The sequence below is a fragment of the Phoxinus phoxinus genome, assembly GCF_949152265.1.
Source record: "Phoxinus phoxinus genome assembly, chromosome: 2".
NCBI classification, from domain to species: Eukaryota; Metazoa; Chordata; class Actinopteri; order Cypriniformes; family Leuciscidae; genus Phoxinus; species Phoxinus phoxinus.
This window is the reverse complement of record NC_136877.1, coordinates 37,588,904-37,604,997: the sequence shown is the minus strand read 5'-3', so window position 1 is coordinate 37,604,997 and position 16,094 is coordinate 37,588,904. Positions and strand designations below refer to the sequence as shown.

The window sequence follows — 16,094 nt, the reverse complement described above, 5'->3', positions numbered from 1 at the left end:
AGCCAATGAAAATGCGGTAATAAAGTTCTAAGCAAGCACTATAAATAAAGAGAAGTTAGGCTTGTACTGCACATTCGCACAATTTTTTTTCACAAAATGTAAAGTAGACGGCTTCAAATTTTGTGCAAAATCTGAACGTATAACTGTTATTCCATTTCTTCTGAGCACAAGTCATAATTCAAGCACTCAAGACTCTGTGACACAAAGCTGGAGCTTGATTGGTTTCTTTGACATCTTTACACGTCAGCTCTTTTCCTGAAAATGCCTTTTCAGAACGAGACTTTGATCAATATTGTAACTTGTCAGCTCCTCTTGCTCACGTAAGACAAACATTTGAACGTGCTCAATACATCAATACAAAGAAGTCTAATCACTTGATTGTGAAACAAGAGAAAACCTCTACACTGTAAAAGTTCTTTCAAAATTGCCACCCTTGCTTATAACAGTTTCATTATATAATCCAAGCCTTCCATTATATTTGATATTCAGTTAAAACACTGTTTGAATAAATAGTCATATTTGCTTGTGATGTCATGAGGCCAAGAGGAGAGTTTTACAATCTGGGCACAGTTCAACTGGTTTACATATCTCCTTATAAACACTGCATTGTAATAGATCAGTGTTCTGGCAAATCCTAAAAGTAAGTATAATTGTATGTTTTAGTATCATCGCCTTCTCATCAAGCACCCTTTGAAAATGCTGCACTATTGTCATTATAATGACTAACTGAATGGTGAATCACAAAATGACAAAGCTATAGGCTACGGTTTCTGTTTTGAAATTACAAACAAACACAGTAGGTGACATTTAATCATACATGCACAGTAAGAATGAAAATGTTCCGTGATGTGAGTCATAATGGGACTGTTTTGACTTTTGCATTAAGAGGTTTTTGTTCCTTTGATTTACTTGTATTATGTATTAATTTTCCTCTTGCATGATACTGGATAAACTGTTGTATAAAAGCAGTATTGCACTCGCAAGAGAGTGTTATGGCTGTATGTCATATGTGTAATACTGCATACACTACTGTTTAAATGTTTGGGTCAGTACAAAATATTTCATGTAAATGCTGCTCTTTTGAACTGTATTAAATAATCCTATAAAAAAGCAGCACATAAGAATTGTTTCTTGTGACACTGAAGATTGGAGTAATGGCTGCTGAAAATTCAGCTTTGCCAGCACAGGAATATCACATTTTAAAATATATTCAAATAGAAAACATAAATAATACAATTTCACAATATTACTGTAATACTGTATTTTTGATCAAATAAAGGCAGCCTTATGATACTTACTGTACTGACTCCAAACTTGTGAACGGTAGTGATATGGAATAAGTCATTTTAAATGAGAAGGGTGAGGCTGGCAAAAGCTCTTGAGGTGACATCACCCAGAGATTTTATACTCCCAATAAAAGCAGAATAAATGATGATCTCTGGTACACTTTATAAAGGGTGTTCAGAAGTACTGTAGATAAGATTGACATTTCTTGCAGGAAAAATAATAATGCTCAGATGTTTTATGTAATGTGTACACTGGTTATCTTCTTTTCCCCGGACTGTGGGAGGTGGAAAGAACTCCTGTCGTTTCTTTGCTCTCGGCGACTGCAGTGGGACCTTGTGAATCTTGGACTTCTGGATTACGAGTTAATTGAAATTCCTGAAATTCCTCTGGGGCGAGAGGAGGAGTCAAAGGGAATTGATTAATTCTGCTACTCAAATAATAACTTTCCGGCAGTTTGTGTTTGAGGAACTGCTAAAGAGAGCGTGCAAACCAATGCGTGTGGGGGAAAAAAAGAGTATGCAAACCACAGTATCATGACATGGATTTTTGTTTATTATTATTATTATTATATGAACATGTTCCTTGATTTAAATTATTTATTAGCCTATTATTAAAAATAACAATATTTATTATTTTTAATTGTTTTGTACAAAATAAACTTTATTGACATTGTATAAAATGTTCATAAAGTTTTTGTTTTGCGCAAAAAACAAACAAATATAAATGTGGGAAAAATATTATTTTCAAAGCTCATTCTGACCCTCTGTCTGAAATGGTCATTTTTTGCTTCCGATCAAGTTCAGTTGGCTGCTTCATCTTTCAACAAAAGTTTCTTTGTGAACTCTTGCTGCGTTTACAACAATCTTCAATTTAAATGCTCCGAGCAAAATCCTGCGACACGCCGACACCATCCAGGACACCATTCAAAATAAACCACCAACTTGTTCCTTTATTTACAATGAAGAGGAAGTTTTAAGCTATGACACTTGCAGGATGTTTAAATAGTGCAAAGACCTTAATGTGTCAAAAGATCAAGGAAAGTCAGACTTCGGATGTCATGACCCCTTTAACAATGGCATTCATGGAGTTCAGTGGTGTAGTATTCACAGGATTTACATTTCACAGCTGATGCTTCCTCATGTTGTAAAAATTCTTACTCTGTTGATTCACATTGAGTTTTTTTTTTAGGGTCATTGTGCTGAGATAGACTGAGCCTGAGTAAGTAGTGTCTACTGCAGCTGTGGAAATAAACAGCTCCATTATAGACCCTGCACTACAAGTGGGTGGAGAAGGGACTTAATTGTTATATTTATCACACACACAGGTGCTGTGTTACTGGTTGTCCTCTTTAGATTTCCATAGAGGGATAAAATCATTTGAATAATTTTCCCACGAGTTTCCCACATATGTAAATTTGAACTTGACAGCTCATTTAGGAGAGTAAAGTGACGAGGAAACAAATAGCACATACAATAAAAGAGAGTAAACATTTAATAAGATAATTCATTTTTAACATTACAAGGATAATAGACGTAGCATGTAAAGTGAGCAGCGGTTCTTAGCCTTTTTGATTCCAAGTCCAAAAAAATATTTGAAGACCCACCACGACCCATGTAGGCTTGGATATTTTTAAGCCTGCAGCTTTGTAATTAAACTATGAATGTTAATATGTTAAAATGATCAAATAAAACAATTTTCATAATAATCATTTTATGATTTATTTAATATAGTTTAAAGAACTGAATTTTTAAAGAACTGATAATGTTTTACTCAAAAATAGCAATTTATATTTGTAAATTTCTATTTTGATAAAATATTTTTAAAATATTTGATACAAATTGTTTATATATATCTTAGCACTTGACATAAACAAAATGCCTCTTCATTATAGAACTTTACAAGATTTTTAAAAATATTTGATTCATTTCCATGACTTCACACTTTTAAAATCCCTGCATGTATCCAGGTTTGGACAAGACCGTGGGAACCATGATGTTTAAATCAAAATGTTTTTGTACAAATTAAAATAAGAAATATTGTTTTTTAAAGCTTATTTGAGAGCATATTTGAACCCTGGCTGAGAACCACTGATTTAGTGGATTCAACATTTATTCTTTTAGCAGGTGTTTGCAAAGCAATAGCCTGGTTTGTTGGACTTGAAGGCATAGTTCACCCACAAATTATGCCATCATTTACACACCATCAAGTTGTTCCAACTTCTAACCCAGTATGATTTTTTTCTTCTTTGGCTGAACACACAAAAAAAGACCAAACAGTTGATGGGCCCCATTTATTTCCATAGAAAGGGAAAAAATAAAATGGAAGTCAATGGGGTCCATGTTTGACTACCAACATATCTTCGTGTTCCAAACCTGTAAGAAACTCATACAGGTTTGGAACAACATGAGGGTTAGTAAATTATGACAGAATCTTCATTCTTGGGTGAACTATCCCTTTAACTGCATGGTCTCCCAGCCTTGGCAGTGAATGATCATAAGGACCACCATAGACAATATTCATAATATGGGTTTCTCAATGGCAGACTTAAACTTTTACTACACAATTTTAGATATTTAGTAATTGAGATAGATAATAATACATTCACATGACAAGTTACAAACCTACACACACAGGCGGGAATAACAGTGTGCGCCCCCTAGCGTCTCTGTGTGTACTGGCAGAACTGATTAGCCCTATCTTCCCCTCATCTTGCAGCACAGGCAGTCAGTGCCTGGTAGCGATTTAGACGAGGGCGTATGGACTTGAGGCAGCAGTGAATACATTTCCCACAGACTGTGCTCGTAGTTTTCTCATCTCGTACGGATTACCACTGAGTTCACACAGCGCCTGAACGCCGTATCGCATTTTTCCGCTGCAATTCTCCATCTGAAGGCCTGTCACAGAGTAAAGTGGCTCGGTGTGCGTGTGTTTAGACAGCGGAGCGAGAGCAGCAGCGTGTCCCCGATGGCTGGCTGGAAGGACGGCTCAGTGCAGGAGAAATATCGCCTGGTGGTCGTCGGAGGTGGTGGCGTCGGAAAATCAGCTTTAACTATCCAGTTTATCCAGGTAAGCGGAGAGATGGCGGAATGTTATGAGGGTTTCGGCCCTTTAAAGAAAGATGTGAGTGTGTGTAGCACATATGGGTGGATCTTGCTCACAGAAATGGGGACCCCATAAGCGGAAAGGGGGGTTCAGGAATCCAAGCGAGGCCTGCGTCAATTGAACTCTTCGCTTATATTCAAGAAAATTACTGCCTAAACGTAAACATAAACATAGCAGGGGAAATGCCAGAGTTAATGCTTGTACTAGTTAGGGTTAAAACTCTGTAGCGATGCTGTATGTAGTTCATAGACATGAGAAACACTTTCGTAAACTGTTGCATTTTATGCTGTTTTACAAAATTCTTGAATATAGGACGTGTGTTTGACCTTTCAAAGGCAATATAGGGACTATAATTATATTTAAAGACTGCATAACAAAGTTATGCAACAGTATGTAAAACAATATTGAAAGAAGTTTTCCCCCCTTCTTTTTGAAAGTCCCTTAGAAATTTACCATGCATGAAAATGGCATTTATAGTCTAAGAAGATTTCAGAATCATGTAATTTTAATGATTGGTGACAGGGAATTTTACAATACAAATTGTAGTAAAAAAATGCCGGAACAGGTTCAATAGGTTCAGACATGGGACGAAACATGTATCCTGCCAACATTTACGCTTTAAAATTAATCCGAGATGGTAACTAGAATCAGAATGTTTGTAACAAAAATGTACTTTTTGTTTCAATTTTATCTTTTCAGACCATTAATCAGTACTTCATGTACTCATATAAATACATTAAACTTAAGAAAACAGGCGTGTGTGTGTCTTCTAAGACATGCAGTAATTTTATAGAAGTATTTATTTAATTATGCGTTTATTTGTCCAATTGTGGCATATTAAAGGGTTAGTTTACCCAAAAATGTAAATGATCCCATAATTTACTCACCCTTAAGCCATCCTATGGTGTAGACTTTCTTTCAGCCAAACACAATCAGAGTTACGTTATAAAATATCCTGGCTCTTCCAAGCTTTATAATGGGAGTAGTAGCATCTGAGATTTTGAAGGCCAAAAAAGCACATCCATCCATCATAAAAGTAATCCATATGACTTTAAGGGATAAGTCCTTCTGAAGCGAAGCAATACATTTATAAAAAAAAATCCATATTTATAACTTTATTAACTATAATCACTGGCTTCCAGTGTGGTTATTACTGGCAGACCTCTGACCCAACACATGGCGTATTGACGAAAGTGGAATAAGCGCAGAGGATAGACCAAAATAAAACACCTGTCACAAATTAGAAGTCTAAAATGAGAATTTTAAAAGAGAAATGTCAGAGGATTTCGATATAAGAGAATAGGAGCTTGTGACCGGCCGGTCAGTCTCACGTCTTTCCGATTCAGAACCGGGTCCATTTTGTTGGACATTCTGGTCCATAGTGCCAATCATGATCTGTGACTAGCAAATGTGCTGAATAAAACACCTGTAGATAGTAATGAAAAGCAGACTACAATTATACATTAACCAAACAAACACACACTTCAGCATGCTGAAAGGAAATCAGCTGTTTTTTAAGTGTGGGATATAAGAAGAAGGTGCTAAATGTGTGAAAACAAGAGTAGTCCAAAGAAAACCAAAGAAGACCCTTCTTGTTGGAGTATTTCTAGAAGTCTTTTCTAGTGAGAAAGCACAGTCCAGCTGTTTCTGACTCCAGGCTTTCCCATTCAGATGTGTGTTACTCAGGGAGGTTTCATCTGAGTCATGTTGTGTTAATGATCATGGAATGGAGAAGCCGGAAGAGGAAGTCCCTCCACTCCTGCTCGGTCTCCTGTATGTGTATGGAAATGGGAAACTATGCGCTGCCTCCTGACTCACACCGCTTTGCAGCAGTATGTTAGGTGCATTCATGACATTCTTCGTTAGTTATGCTGTCGGGAAACAATTGATTGCAGTCAAAATTTGGTTGCAGATCTGCAGTGATGCATTAACATTGCTTGACTGGTATACATTTGTAAGTCATATAGGCTACAGGGTGCCACAATGAGGACTTCACTACAAAAACAGACTGGTTGATCTCAAGCTAGCGTCATGACATAGGCCATGATCAGCGGCAGTCAGGCATGTGACTCAGACCAAAATGGATTAGTTACGTCATTGTGATGCAATCCAAGCTGTGTAGTTATGGCCTTTCATGGAGTTTCATACAGATATTATTTAGTAGCAGATTACATTTTTATTGTTTTATTGAAATTTTATGATTGTTAATAATATAATTAACAATCTACAGGTCAAGATGATTTTAGTCATTCTTCATTTTTAAACTTTTTTAAAACTTGTGTTGTAGATATTAATTAATAAATTGTTTAATTAATAATATTTGGTAATAAGGTCTCGTTTCTTAACATTAGTTAATTTATTAGCACAAACTAACATTGAGCAATATGTGTTTTTCAGCATTTAATAATCTTTTTTTAATGTTAGTTAATAACAATACTAATGTACTAGTCATGCTGAATTTTTTTTTTTTTTTTTTCTTAACTTTAAAAAAATATTAGGTCAATGTAGTTTGTAATCTTTGTGATTTACAGCTACAAGAACATCATTGTCATCAACCTCCTAGATGGTTTTAGTGCTCAGCTGAGCTTCTTGTGAGTAACGCCTGTTTCTCATTAGCAAAAGTGTGAAAGTGAAATTGTTGCAGGCCTCACTGACCTTTTTATCGCTTCAGATGGTCTCAGAGTACAGCGTAGCATGGCGCCTGTTGAAGGCACGATCACATGTTAGCTAATATTAGCTCTTATCACTGGCTCTCTCATTCCTTACGACTATAGCATGGTCAGAGCTTGAGGTTACGTATGCAAGTGTTTTAGATTCAAACAAGGCCTATACTATAGAGAAAGCAGGAGCAACAACGTCCAGCTCAGAGGCTCATTGTAATATTGTGAAATACTATTACAATTTAAAATAATGGTTTTCTATTTGAATATACTTTAAAATACAATTTATTTTTGTGAAGCAAAGCTGAATTTTTATCGACCATTACTCCAGTCTTCATTTAAATATGTCTTAGAATGATTTCTGAAGGATCAGATGACACTGATCAAAAGTGGAACAATTGTTTTCATCATTGATAATAATAAGAAATCAGGGTGTAACGGTGCACAAAAATGACATAACTCGGTTTTGAAGTCATGGCTTGGTATGTTTTCGGTATAGTACAGCAAGGGGGAAAAAAAACCCTTTTTTTTATTAAACAGTTGTTTACTAAACAAACTATGTCTGTCTTTTTTTTTAAAAGGCTGGTGCTGTTGTAAAACTTGTAATTGGGAAAGAGATTTGAAGTGCTTATATTGAAGTGCTTAGAAGGTGGAAGGTTATAATTATTGCGCTTCCATTCTAATCTGCTCCATCTATTTGACGTGCATGCATGCGCCGGCACTCCTTCATTAAAGTCTGCAAAGTTAAACATTTTCAGGATATTATAGTCATTATAGTCAGGATAAAACTTTATGCGAAATGGAAATACATGTGTGAAGTTGTAACCGCAAGGTGTGCACTGAGGAAAATGCATCTCAAATGCATTAAACAACACCTGTATCTGAGAGTAGGGGCAAGCTATATAGACCCTTTTACTGTTTGTACACAATGATGACGTAGCAACATATGCGCGCGCATATTGGCAACGGAAGTATGGCGAGAATCAGCAGAGTGTCAAGCATAAACAGTATATAAACAAGTGGGTGCTGCAGACGCGAGCATTTTTTATTATGTCTTTCGCTCCAATCAACACGTTTAATCGCCTGCAGCCACAGGCGCTGCCGGTTCTACTGAAATGGCCGTGATCTTTTAAAAAAACTTTTATTCAAATTTGTTTAAACTGTCTTTATATACCAATACATAATTAAAATTCAAGTACTCTGAAATAGAGAGTATAAAAAACTGAGTGACTCTAGTGTATTTAATCTTCAATAAACACAGCTCATTAATTCCATTCACTCCCACCTAAAAACGGGTGCGCGGCTGCGCGCACGTGGGCAGAGCCAGTAATAGCAGCGGTAGTCACGGCGACGGAGAGTGACAGTCGCGCAAGCCAATCACTTGTTTCGTCCCGGTTGGAATTAATGAGCTGTTTTTTGAAGATTGCTACACTATAGTCACTCAATTTTTATACTCTCTTTTTCAAAGTACTTACATTTTAATTATGTATTGGTATATAAAGATAGTTTAAGCCAATTTGAAAAAAAGTTCTTTAGACAATTCTTATACACAACCTTTAAGCCCCTTGGTGGAATATCGATTAGTGCAACCGTAAACGTAACAACCAGACATTTTGATGCTGGGAAACCGTTTTGATAAACTTTCGGTGTTGCTAACACGTTAGAGCCAGTGGGGAACAACACCACTTCCGTTGCCAAAATGCGCGCGCAACTATTTGATCACGTGGGCTGTAAAAGGGTCTATAGGTTTATGATTTAGTTTGAAGAGCTTACTATAAAGCACGTCTCATGTTTAAGACAAAATGGATCATGCACTTATTAGCAGCATCTCACTATGTGTCCTTTGTTATTTCTCAGATGTGTTCGCAACATCAAAGTAATTCAATATAAAGAATATACCGGTAGTCCCATTCTAGGGGGGAAACCCTTGAGTTTTAAATTATGTTCCGCACACAGAGAATTTCTACAAATGTCCCCCTGTGGTGAAAATCAAGTTTTTAATGTTGTTTAGGCTATATGTCTATATGGTGTTTTTAATATGCTTTAAGACAAACCATGTGCAAATTCATAAGTCAACAGCACCATTGCTGTCACAGCACAGGAGGAAGATGAAGGTACACAGGATCCAATACGAAGTGATTAAATAACACAATAAACTGAGGAACTGACAGAAAGTGTTACAGAGCATGTGTGAAACAAAGGTTAAAACACACAACACACAAACATCAACTGACAACTGAATACTGAACACAGAAGAACTAAATACACAGAGGTAACAAACTAAATGATGAGCAGCTGTGGTGGAAGATTAGTGTCCAAAACATGACTGATGAAAACAAACTGAAAGTAAAATGAAAGATGAATGAGTCAAGATAACCGTGACAGAACGCTCCCTCCCAGTAGGCGTGACCCCGCTCCGTAGTAGCAGAGGGTAGGGAGGGATGGAGGGGGCTTTGGAGGTGGCCGAGGTAATGATACAGGGAAGAAAGGAGATGATGGGGTGATGGTGAAATACGGACAACAAGTCCTCGGCGGCGATGATAAAGGGCGTCTGACGGCACAGACCCAGAGCCCAGAGACGACAGCCCACAGCCCACAGTGGAGACAAAGGAGGGAATAGCCAAGGTTGCGTGGAGGCTGACATCAACTGGGAGACGACTGATGGAGGCAGAGCCGATGGATCCCAAGGCGCAGATGGAGAGCCAATGGAGACGAGCGGCATCGCTGGCAAATGAGGCCCAGGCAATCCTGTGGCAACGATCGTCTGAGGAGGAGCTAGACTGCCCAAGGACTGAGGCGATGCCGGTGTGATGGAGGACAGAGGCATACCCGAAGGGAAAGAGGAGCCTGCTGCAGGACGTAGGGGTGGAGGAATGGAGTGCAGCAGAGTATCCGCAAGTCCGTGGCAGAGGAGGAGTGACGACTGACCATGGGGGAGCCGGTGGGACGAGGGAACCCGGTAGAGTCAAAAGGCAAAGGGTGTCTGGTAGAGCCGAAAGTGGGAGGAGCCAAGGTGAAGCTGAGAGGTTGACGGGCCGAGACAGAACGCGACTATCTGAGGCTGGAGGCGGAGCCACTGGATCTATCTGCTCAGGTGGTTGAAGGACTTTTGGCTCAACGTGACTGCTTGGCATTACAGGAGATGGCGAAGGGCTGCAAACCTCCAACAAAGACGGGGTTGGAGAACTGGCTGAGCAGGGCGGGTACGGAGGTAGATGGAGATTTGACAGGGTTGAAGATATTACTTTGTTCATGCATGTGTCTGTGCTGTCTAGAAACAGCCATGAAGGTTCCAAAGAAAACGATAGTCCATTGTGCTGTCTAAAAACAGAGATGAAAAAACAGAAATGGGATAAGATGATACCTCTGCGCTGAAGTCCATCAGCCAGTCCTCAGTCTCAATTTCCACCAATATACCCTTGCCCACTTATGTCGTGGGCTCACACCCCTCGTCAGGCTCACTGGGGGGGCTCCTCTTCCAGGGCGAGGGTTCCGCGCTGACCTCTTATCTTCAGGCACTGGCTGATGTGTCGTGGTGGGTGGTAGCTCTACGTCTGCGGGGGGCACACACGATTCCTCCATGGTCAATGGTGGTGGAATGAGCTCTGGATCCGACTGTGTTCTGGACCGGGGGTAAACACTCTCCAGACTCTGGATGATAGCGTCCCTCCAGTTCAATCCAGAGATGTCTGGGGGGTCTATGGGGTGACGGTAATTAGCCCTGATCCAGAACAATGACTTCAGGGTCTCGTCGTTAAAGATCTGGTGACGACAAGAAGGCAGAATTGTCCAGGCTCTCATGAGCAATAACAGAAAATTGTGCTGCATAATCCATGTGGTATATATGTCACAGGATGAAGATGTAGAACATGACTGATGGAAACATCTGAAAGTCCATGAAAGTGAAACTAAAGTCCAGATAACGTGACAAACTAAAACTGCATTTAATCTAAAGACATTTTCAAAAACGCGGTTTGAAATCGCTAGTGTTTATGACATCGCAAACTACCTTGTATCCAATCACTTCAACGTGCTGGCGGACTTTATAGCATATCATCACTATGCCCTGAAGCAAGGGAGTCTCATGAAAAACCAGGTTATTCCGGTAATTTTTCTGTTGATATGAACAATCTGGTAGATTTAGCAATACGGCGGGTGTATGATAGCCTAGAAATCTAGACGCACCCTAGCGGCAGCAAAATGTATTTTGCAGCCAGGGCAGTCTAGCAACTCTCCATAGACCTTCTAGCTGCAAAAACCTAAATTGGGTCAGGCCAATCACGTCGTGTATAGAGTAGGCGGGGGCGGGCTTAACATATGACGACAGAGTTGCGACGGCTGCCACTTGAAAACAAAGAATGGCGGCTGCGGATGGAGAACAGCGGTCTTTCGAATCGGCTTTGGCCGCGACTCTGGAGGACTTGGAGTTAAGTTTTTCTTTAAAAAAAAAAGAGCAAAGAACGGCACTTAAGTCATTTTTAAAAAAGGAAGAAGTGTTCGGAGTTTTGCTGGACCGAATCTTTGCCGCTCTGACTACGTCACCTTCTTCGTTGCTCTGGTTGGTTGTAGCGCTATCCTATTGCGTGCAGAGAGATTTTGAGAGACAACCGTTTATCCCGCCCCTCGGATTAAGCCGCGTCTATGGAGAGTTGCCAGACTAAACATCTTGATGTAAGTCTGGCTTGCCAGGCTAGTTGTATGATGTATCTTACGATGTTATGATTAACTATATGCCTTTCTTCTCTGATGTTCTCAGTGTTTTAAAGCGTTTCTAAGAATGTTTAGTGTTAGAAGGCAGCTCTCTAATTCTGAGATGGTGAATGGGAACATTAACACATTATTATATGTTTGATAACACAGTCAAACAAAAGGCTAATTATATAAATTACCGTTGTGTGTCCGACGTTGTAAAGAGCAATACCATTGTGCAGCGTTTACATCAGTAAGTTGGCCGAGTGGATCTCTAAGCTGGAGCTGGTGTGAGTGAAGGCGGGGCTAATTTGCATATTCAAGGTTCCACGTATACTAAATGAAGCAAGTGTGTAGAGTTACATTCAAGCTATTTTAAGGCGTAAGGGGGAAAAATCACAGGAAAAAACATTAAAATATGTATAAAATATTTTGATGATCAAAGATGAGTTTTAAGGGATAACAATTATTGACTACAGGGGGTCTAAAAAACTGTACCGACTCTAAACTTATGAATGAATGGTAATGTAAGTATGTGTTGGTTTGAGGGATTTAACTGTTCGGATCCATTGATTTTTTTATCTCTGAAACCACTATTTGATCCACAACATCGTATTTTATTTACTTACTGGCATCTTGCTGTTGCACAAGACTTTCTTTCTTCCAAAAGCTCACAAAGATAATAGAACAGCACCATGAAAGCGTCAAAGAAGTGGTTTGACTCGTACACTATATTTGATATCTTCTGAAGCAATATGATAGCTTTTTGTAAAGAACAGACTGAAATTTAAGTTGTCATTCTCTGAAAATCTTAAAACCCCTGTAGCCCTCGGTTTAGTGTTCATGAGAGAAGCAGTGATCTAGGAATGTGGTTATTTATTTTCAACAATGTGAATGTCTCAGTTGAGCATTTTTTGTTTGTTTGGTACATTTCACTTGTGCTGGGCGGTATGACCAAAAAATTATATCACGGTATTTAAAAAAATTATACCGGTTTCATGGTATATGACGTTATTATTATTTTCTTCGCTTTAGGAGTTTCCCCTAAACTCCTTCCCCGGGAACGGCTGTACACAAAGCAGTGCAGCGCTCAGAAACACTGTTTATCAGGAAAGATAAAGAAAGATTAAATGTAAACAACATAGAAAGACAGTCAATTCTAAAGACAGTCAGTTCCCTTCAAAGATACATTCATATAAAAACACCCGCGCCGCGTTTTGACTTTGAAACGTGCAGTGCTCATGTTTATTCAACGATGTCAAAGCCTTTTGGAAAATATATTTGTGGTGGGCAGTGTTGATAATGTGAACCAATGTATGGGAAACACTGTAATATAATTTGACCGCTATCAATTATAGTTTAACCTATCCATCTTCACTATCATGCTTAGTAACACATAGGCTACAGCTGTGCTCATATCATATTCATATCATAACAAAAATAAACACCGGTATTCGGTATGAACTGGTATACTGCCCAGCACTACATCACTGTTTGGTAAATCAGTCGCAATTTAGTCACAGGCTTTAATCACAGGCAAACAGACTTTTATGATATGGACTTGACAGTAATATGACAATATGTAAGTAACTGTGTTAATTCTAATGCCTGATCGGTGACCAGTGATTTCTGATATGTAATGATTCATGTATTGTCAGATGTTATTTGTCTATGTGTCAGTAAATCAAACCAGTGACTAAACGGTCTACTTCACATTGTTTCTCTTAGTAGGATGAAAATAATCTGTCATTTAACTGTAATTAAATTATAAATAGAAAGCGATCAAAGAACGCTTCCTTTACATTTGCTGGAGCTGTCAATTACATAGGGTGAGTTTATCAGAGTTCTGAACTCTCGCCAAGACTCTTGTTATAATCAATGAACCTCTTATTTACATCGTGTTTGCACCATGGACTGTTGCACATTTGCACTATTAGTTATGATGAAAGCATTCGTTAGAGATTAGAAATCGAGTTTCAATGATGAGATCACTGCATTCATGCGCTCAACATGTCCGATCGGCTACAATGCTCATCAATGTAATCTTTCATGCCACGATCTAAATATAATGCTACTGTAAAATCTACTCTTTTCACGAGTAGTTAATCTTGAGAGCTGTAATTTTAAAAACGTGCTAAAAGTTTTCAAAAGAGTGCTACATGCAAATGGTAAGTCATTTAAAAGTGTTTTTTGACAACCTTTCCCTGGCCCACGAGCGAACAACTCAACTCAATATAGAAAAGTATATAGAATAGACAGATTAATATAGCACACACACACATAGAGATCTATGATGTGCATGATTTTGTTGAATTATTTTACTTTTTGAAAAATGTGCTCATTTACAATACGTCTTAAGACCTTTGCTGTTTGTTATTACAGACATTTATGAATTGTCTTTAAGATGTTTATGATGGGTAATGTTTGTAAATGAGATGTGTATCAGATATTTCAACAATCTAAATGATTTCGTAAAGTTCTTCTCTTTTGCAGAACGCTTTTCATGGATATGATTGCTAATATGTAATAAATATGCAGATAATATATAATAATAAATATAATTCAGGTATCAATTACTTATCAATATTTATTTATTCAAAAAAATATACAAAATCTGTCAATGTACTTGTTGACCACAACCTCAAAAGCCTGTACACATGCCGCGGTTCAGCTGCGCGCGACAAACGCTGCCAGTGTGAAGCAAAGCGTGTGCTGCTCTCGCTCACCATACGCACTGCTTCTGCGCTACCTCCCCTCTGCTAACGCATGCAGTGTGAAACCGGTGTCACAGCAGACATGCCTCTTTAAACAGCATTCAAATCAGAGGGATGAACTCAGGAAAAATGCCTTTTATTTCTAAATTATTGATTCATAAAACATTTTATGTAAACATCATACTAAAATGTATAAGTGCACCCCAGGAAACAATATAAAACAATGCAGTTCATGACCCCTTGAAGTCAGATCTAAGATCTAAATTTGATGGTATAGTTTACAAAACAAGGTTTCAGTTCACAATAGGTTTGACAGCAGTAATTGTGAAGGACTGTGTGTGGGAGGCTGTGTTTTTGAATGAAGCTGCTAAAAAAGTGAGAGTATAGATGTTGTTTTCTTCCTGCAGACTCACCTGGTGATTTCTCACACTGCTGCACTGATAAAAACATACACACGCTGACTGCACTGATAAACATGCTCCTATTTTCTCTAAGCTTATGCGACTTAAAAGCAGCTCTGATCGTTCCTGTGGATCCTCTTTACCTATCCGAATAGGAAGAAGGACATCTCAGCTTTCCCATAACTGTTGTTCAAGGATGGATTAAATTGATCAAAAGTGACAATAAATACGTTTATAACTGTATAATGTTACAAATTATTTCTAGGCCTATCTCAAATAAATGCTGTTCTTTTGAACTTTCTATTCATTAAAGAATCCTCAAAAAAATGATGCAGCACTGTTTTCATCAATTATAATAATAAGAAATCTTGAGCACCAAATCAGCATATTAGAATGATTTCTGAAGGATCATGTGACACTAAAGACAAATAATGATGCTGAAAAATCAGCTTTTCCATCACAGGAATACATTTCATTTTAAAATACATCTATGAACCTGTTGACCAGTTTTTAGTTTTATTTTGGCTGATCTCTATTCCAGACTTGCACACAAACTGCATAGCAATCATTTCCCAAAATGTAATTTGTGTAGAAATACTACGAAGTCTGTAAACAGAAGTCAGGACATTAACACAGGCCAGCGACGGGACACGCTGAAGTCGGACGCAAAAAGGAGAGAAAATATAGGAAGAAAAACATTTTTATTTAATTAGGGGTGGGGGATTATATAAATGTATCTCTGAAGGGAACTGACTGTCTTCAGTTCATCATGATTAAAATCTTGTGTTTGCCTCTGATATCAAATGGCTACAGGTATTTTTGTTTTAAGGCCAATTTGGCCTGTAATAAAGCAAATAAACAACAAATAAAAAGAAAAAAAATCTGCAACGATTTATAGTGATGCACCGATCATTTCATGCTGATTTCAATACCAATAAATCATGCATTTTATTTAATTTATTCCCACAGTGATATTGACTCTGACCAAACACCTATGAGCGGAGTCATAGTTAATGTCCTCATTTCTGATGTGATACTTTCTAGAGTAGCTGTCAGCTCAAGCCAACTCATTTAGCACATACCAGTTTGAAAAATGTGATTGTCAGTTTGTAATGGGCCTGTGTTTGTTTGTCATGTGAACACATTAGCACATTATGAAAATTAGTCATCTTGGTGATGTTTTTTCTATTTTGGGGCGGCAGTGGCTCAGTGGTTCATGTAGATTGTCTACAAACCGGAAG

The 16,094-nt window shown here is 38.2% G+C and overlaps 2 protein-coding genes across 4 annotated transcripts in view; one reads left to right on the top strand and one right to left on the bottom strand.

Annotated features, from left to right (window-relative positions):
- Positions 1-3,700: 3,700 nt before the first annotated feature.
- The window catches only part of rras2 (RAS related 2), a 42,146-nt gene continuing 29,752 nt past the window's right edge, over positions 3,701-16,094 (top strand). The window contains exon 1 of one of the 3 annotated variants that reach the window (XM_079584036.1): positions 3,701-4,353. In XM_079584036.1, the coding sequence (XP_079440162.1) occupies positions 4,252-4,353 (102 nt within the window). In that variant the 5' untranslated portion in view covers positions 3,701-4,251. Of the gene's footprint in view, positions 4,354-13,825; positions 13,907-16,094 lie in introns of those variants that run through there. The other 2 variants (XM_079584038.1, XM_079584037.1) reach the window with 2 other exon arrangements.
- On the bottom strand, positions 9,172-15,705 carry LOC306983525 (uncharacterized protein). Its single transcript, XM_079584027.1, has 2 exons — positions 13,952-15,705; positions 9,172-13,826 (listed from the first exon to the last, which is right to left on the bottom strand). Exon 2 carries the CDS (start codon positions 10,301-10,303, stop codon positions 9,308-9,310), a length of 996 nt encoding a protein of 331 aa, XP_079440153.1. The 5' UTR covers positions 10,304-13,826; positions 13,952-15,705; the 3' UTR covers positions 9,172-9,307.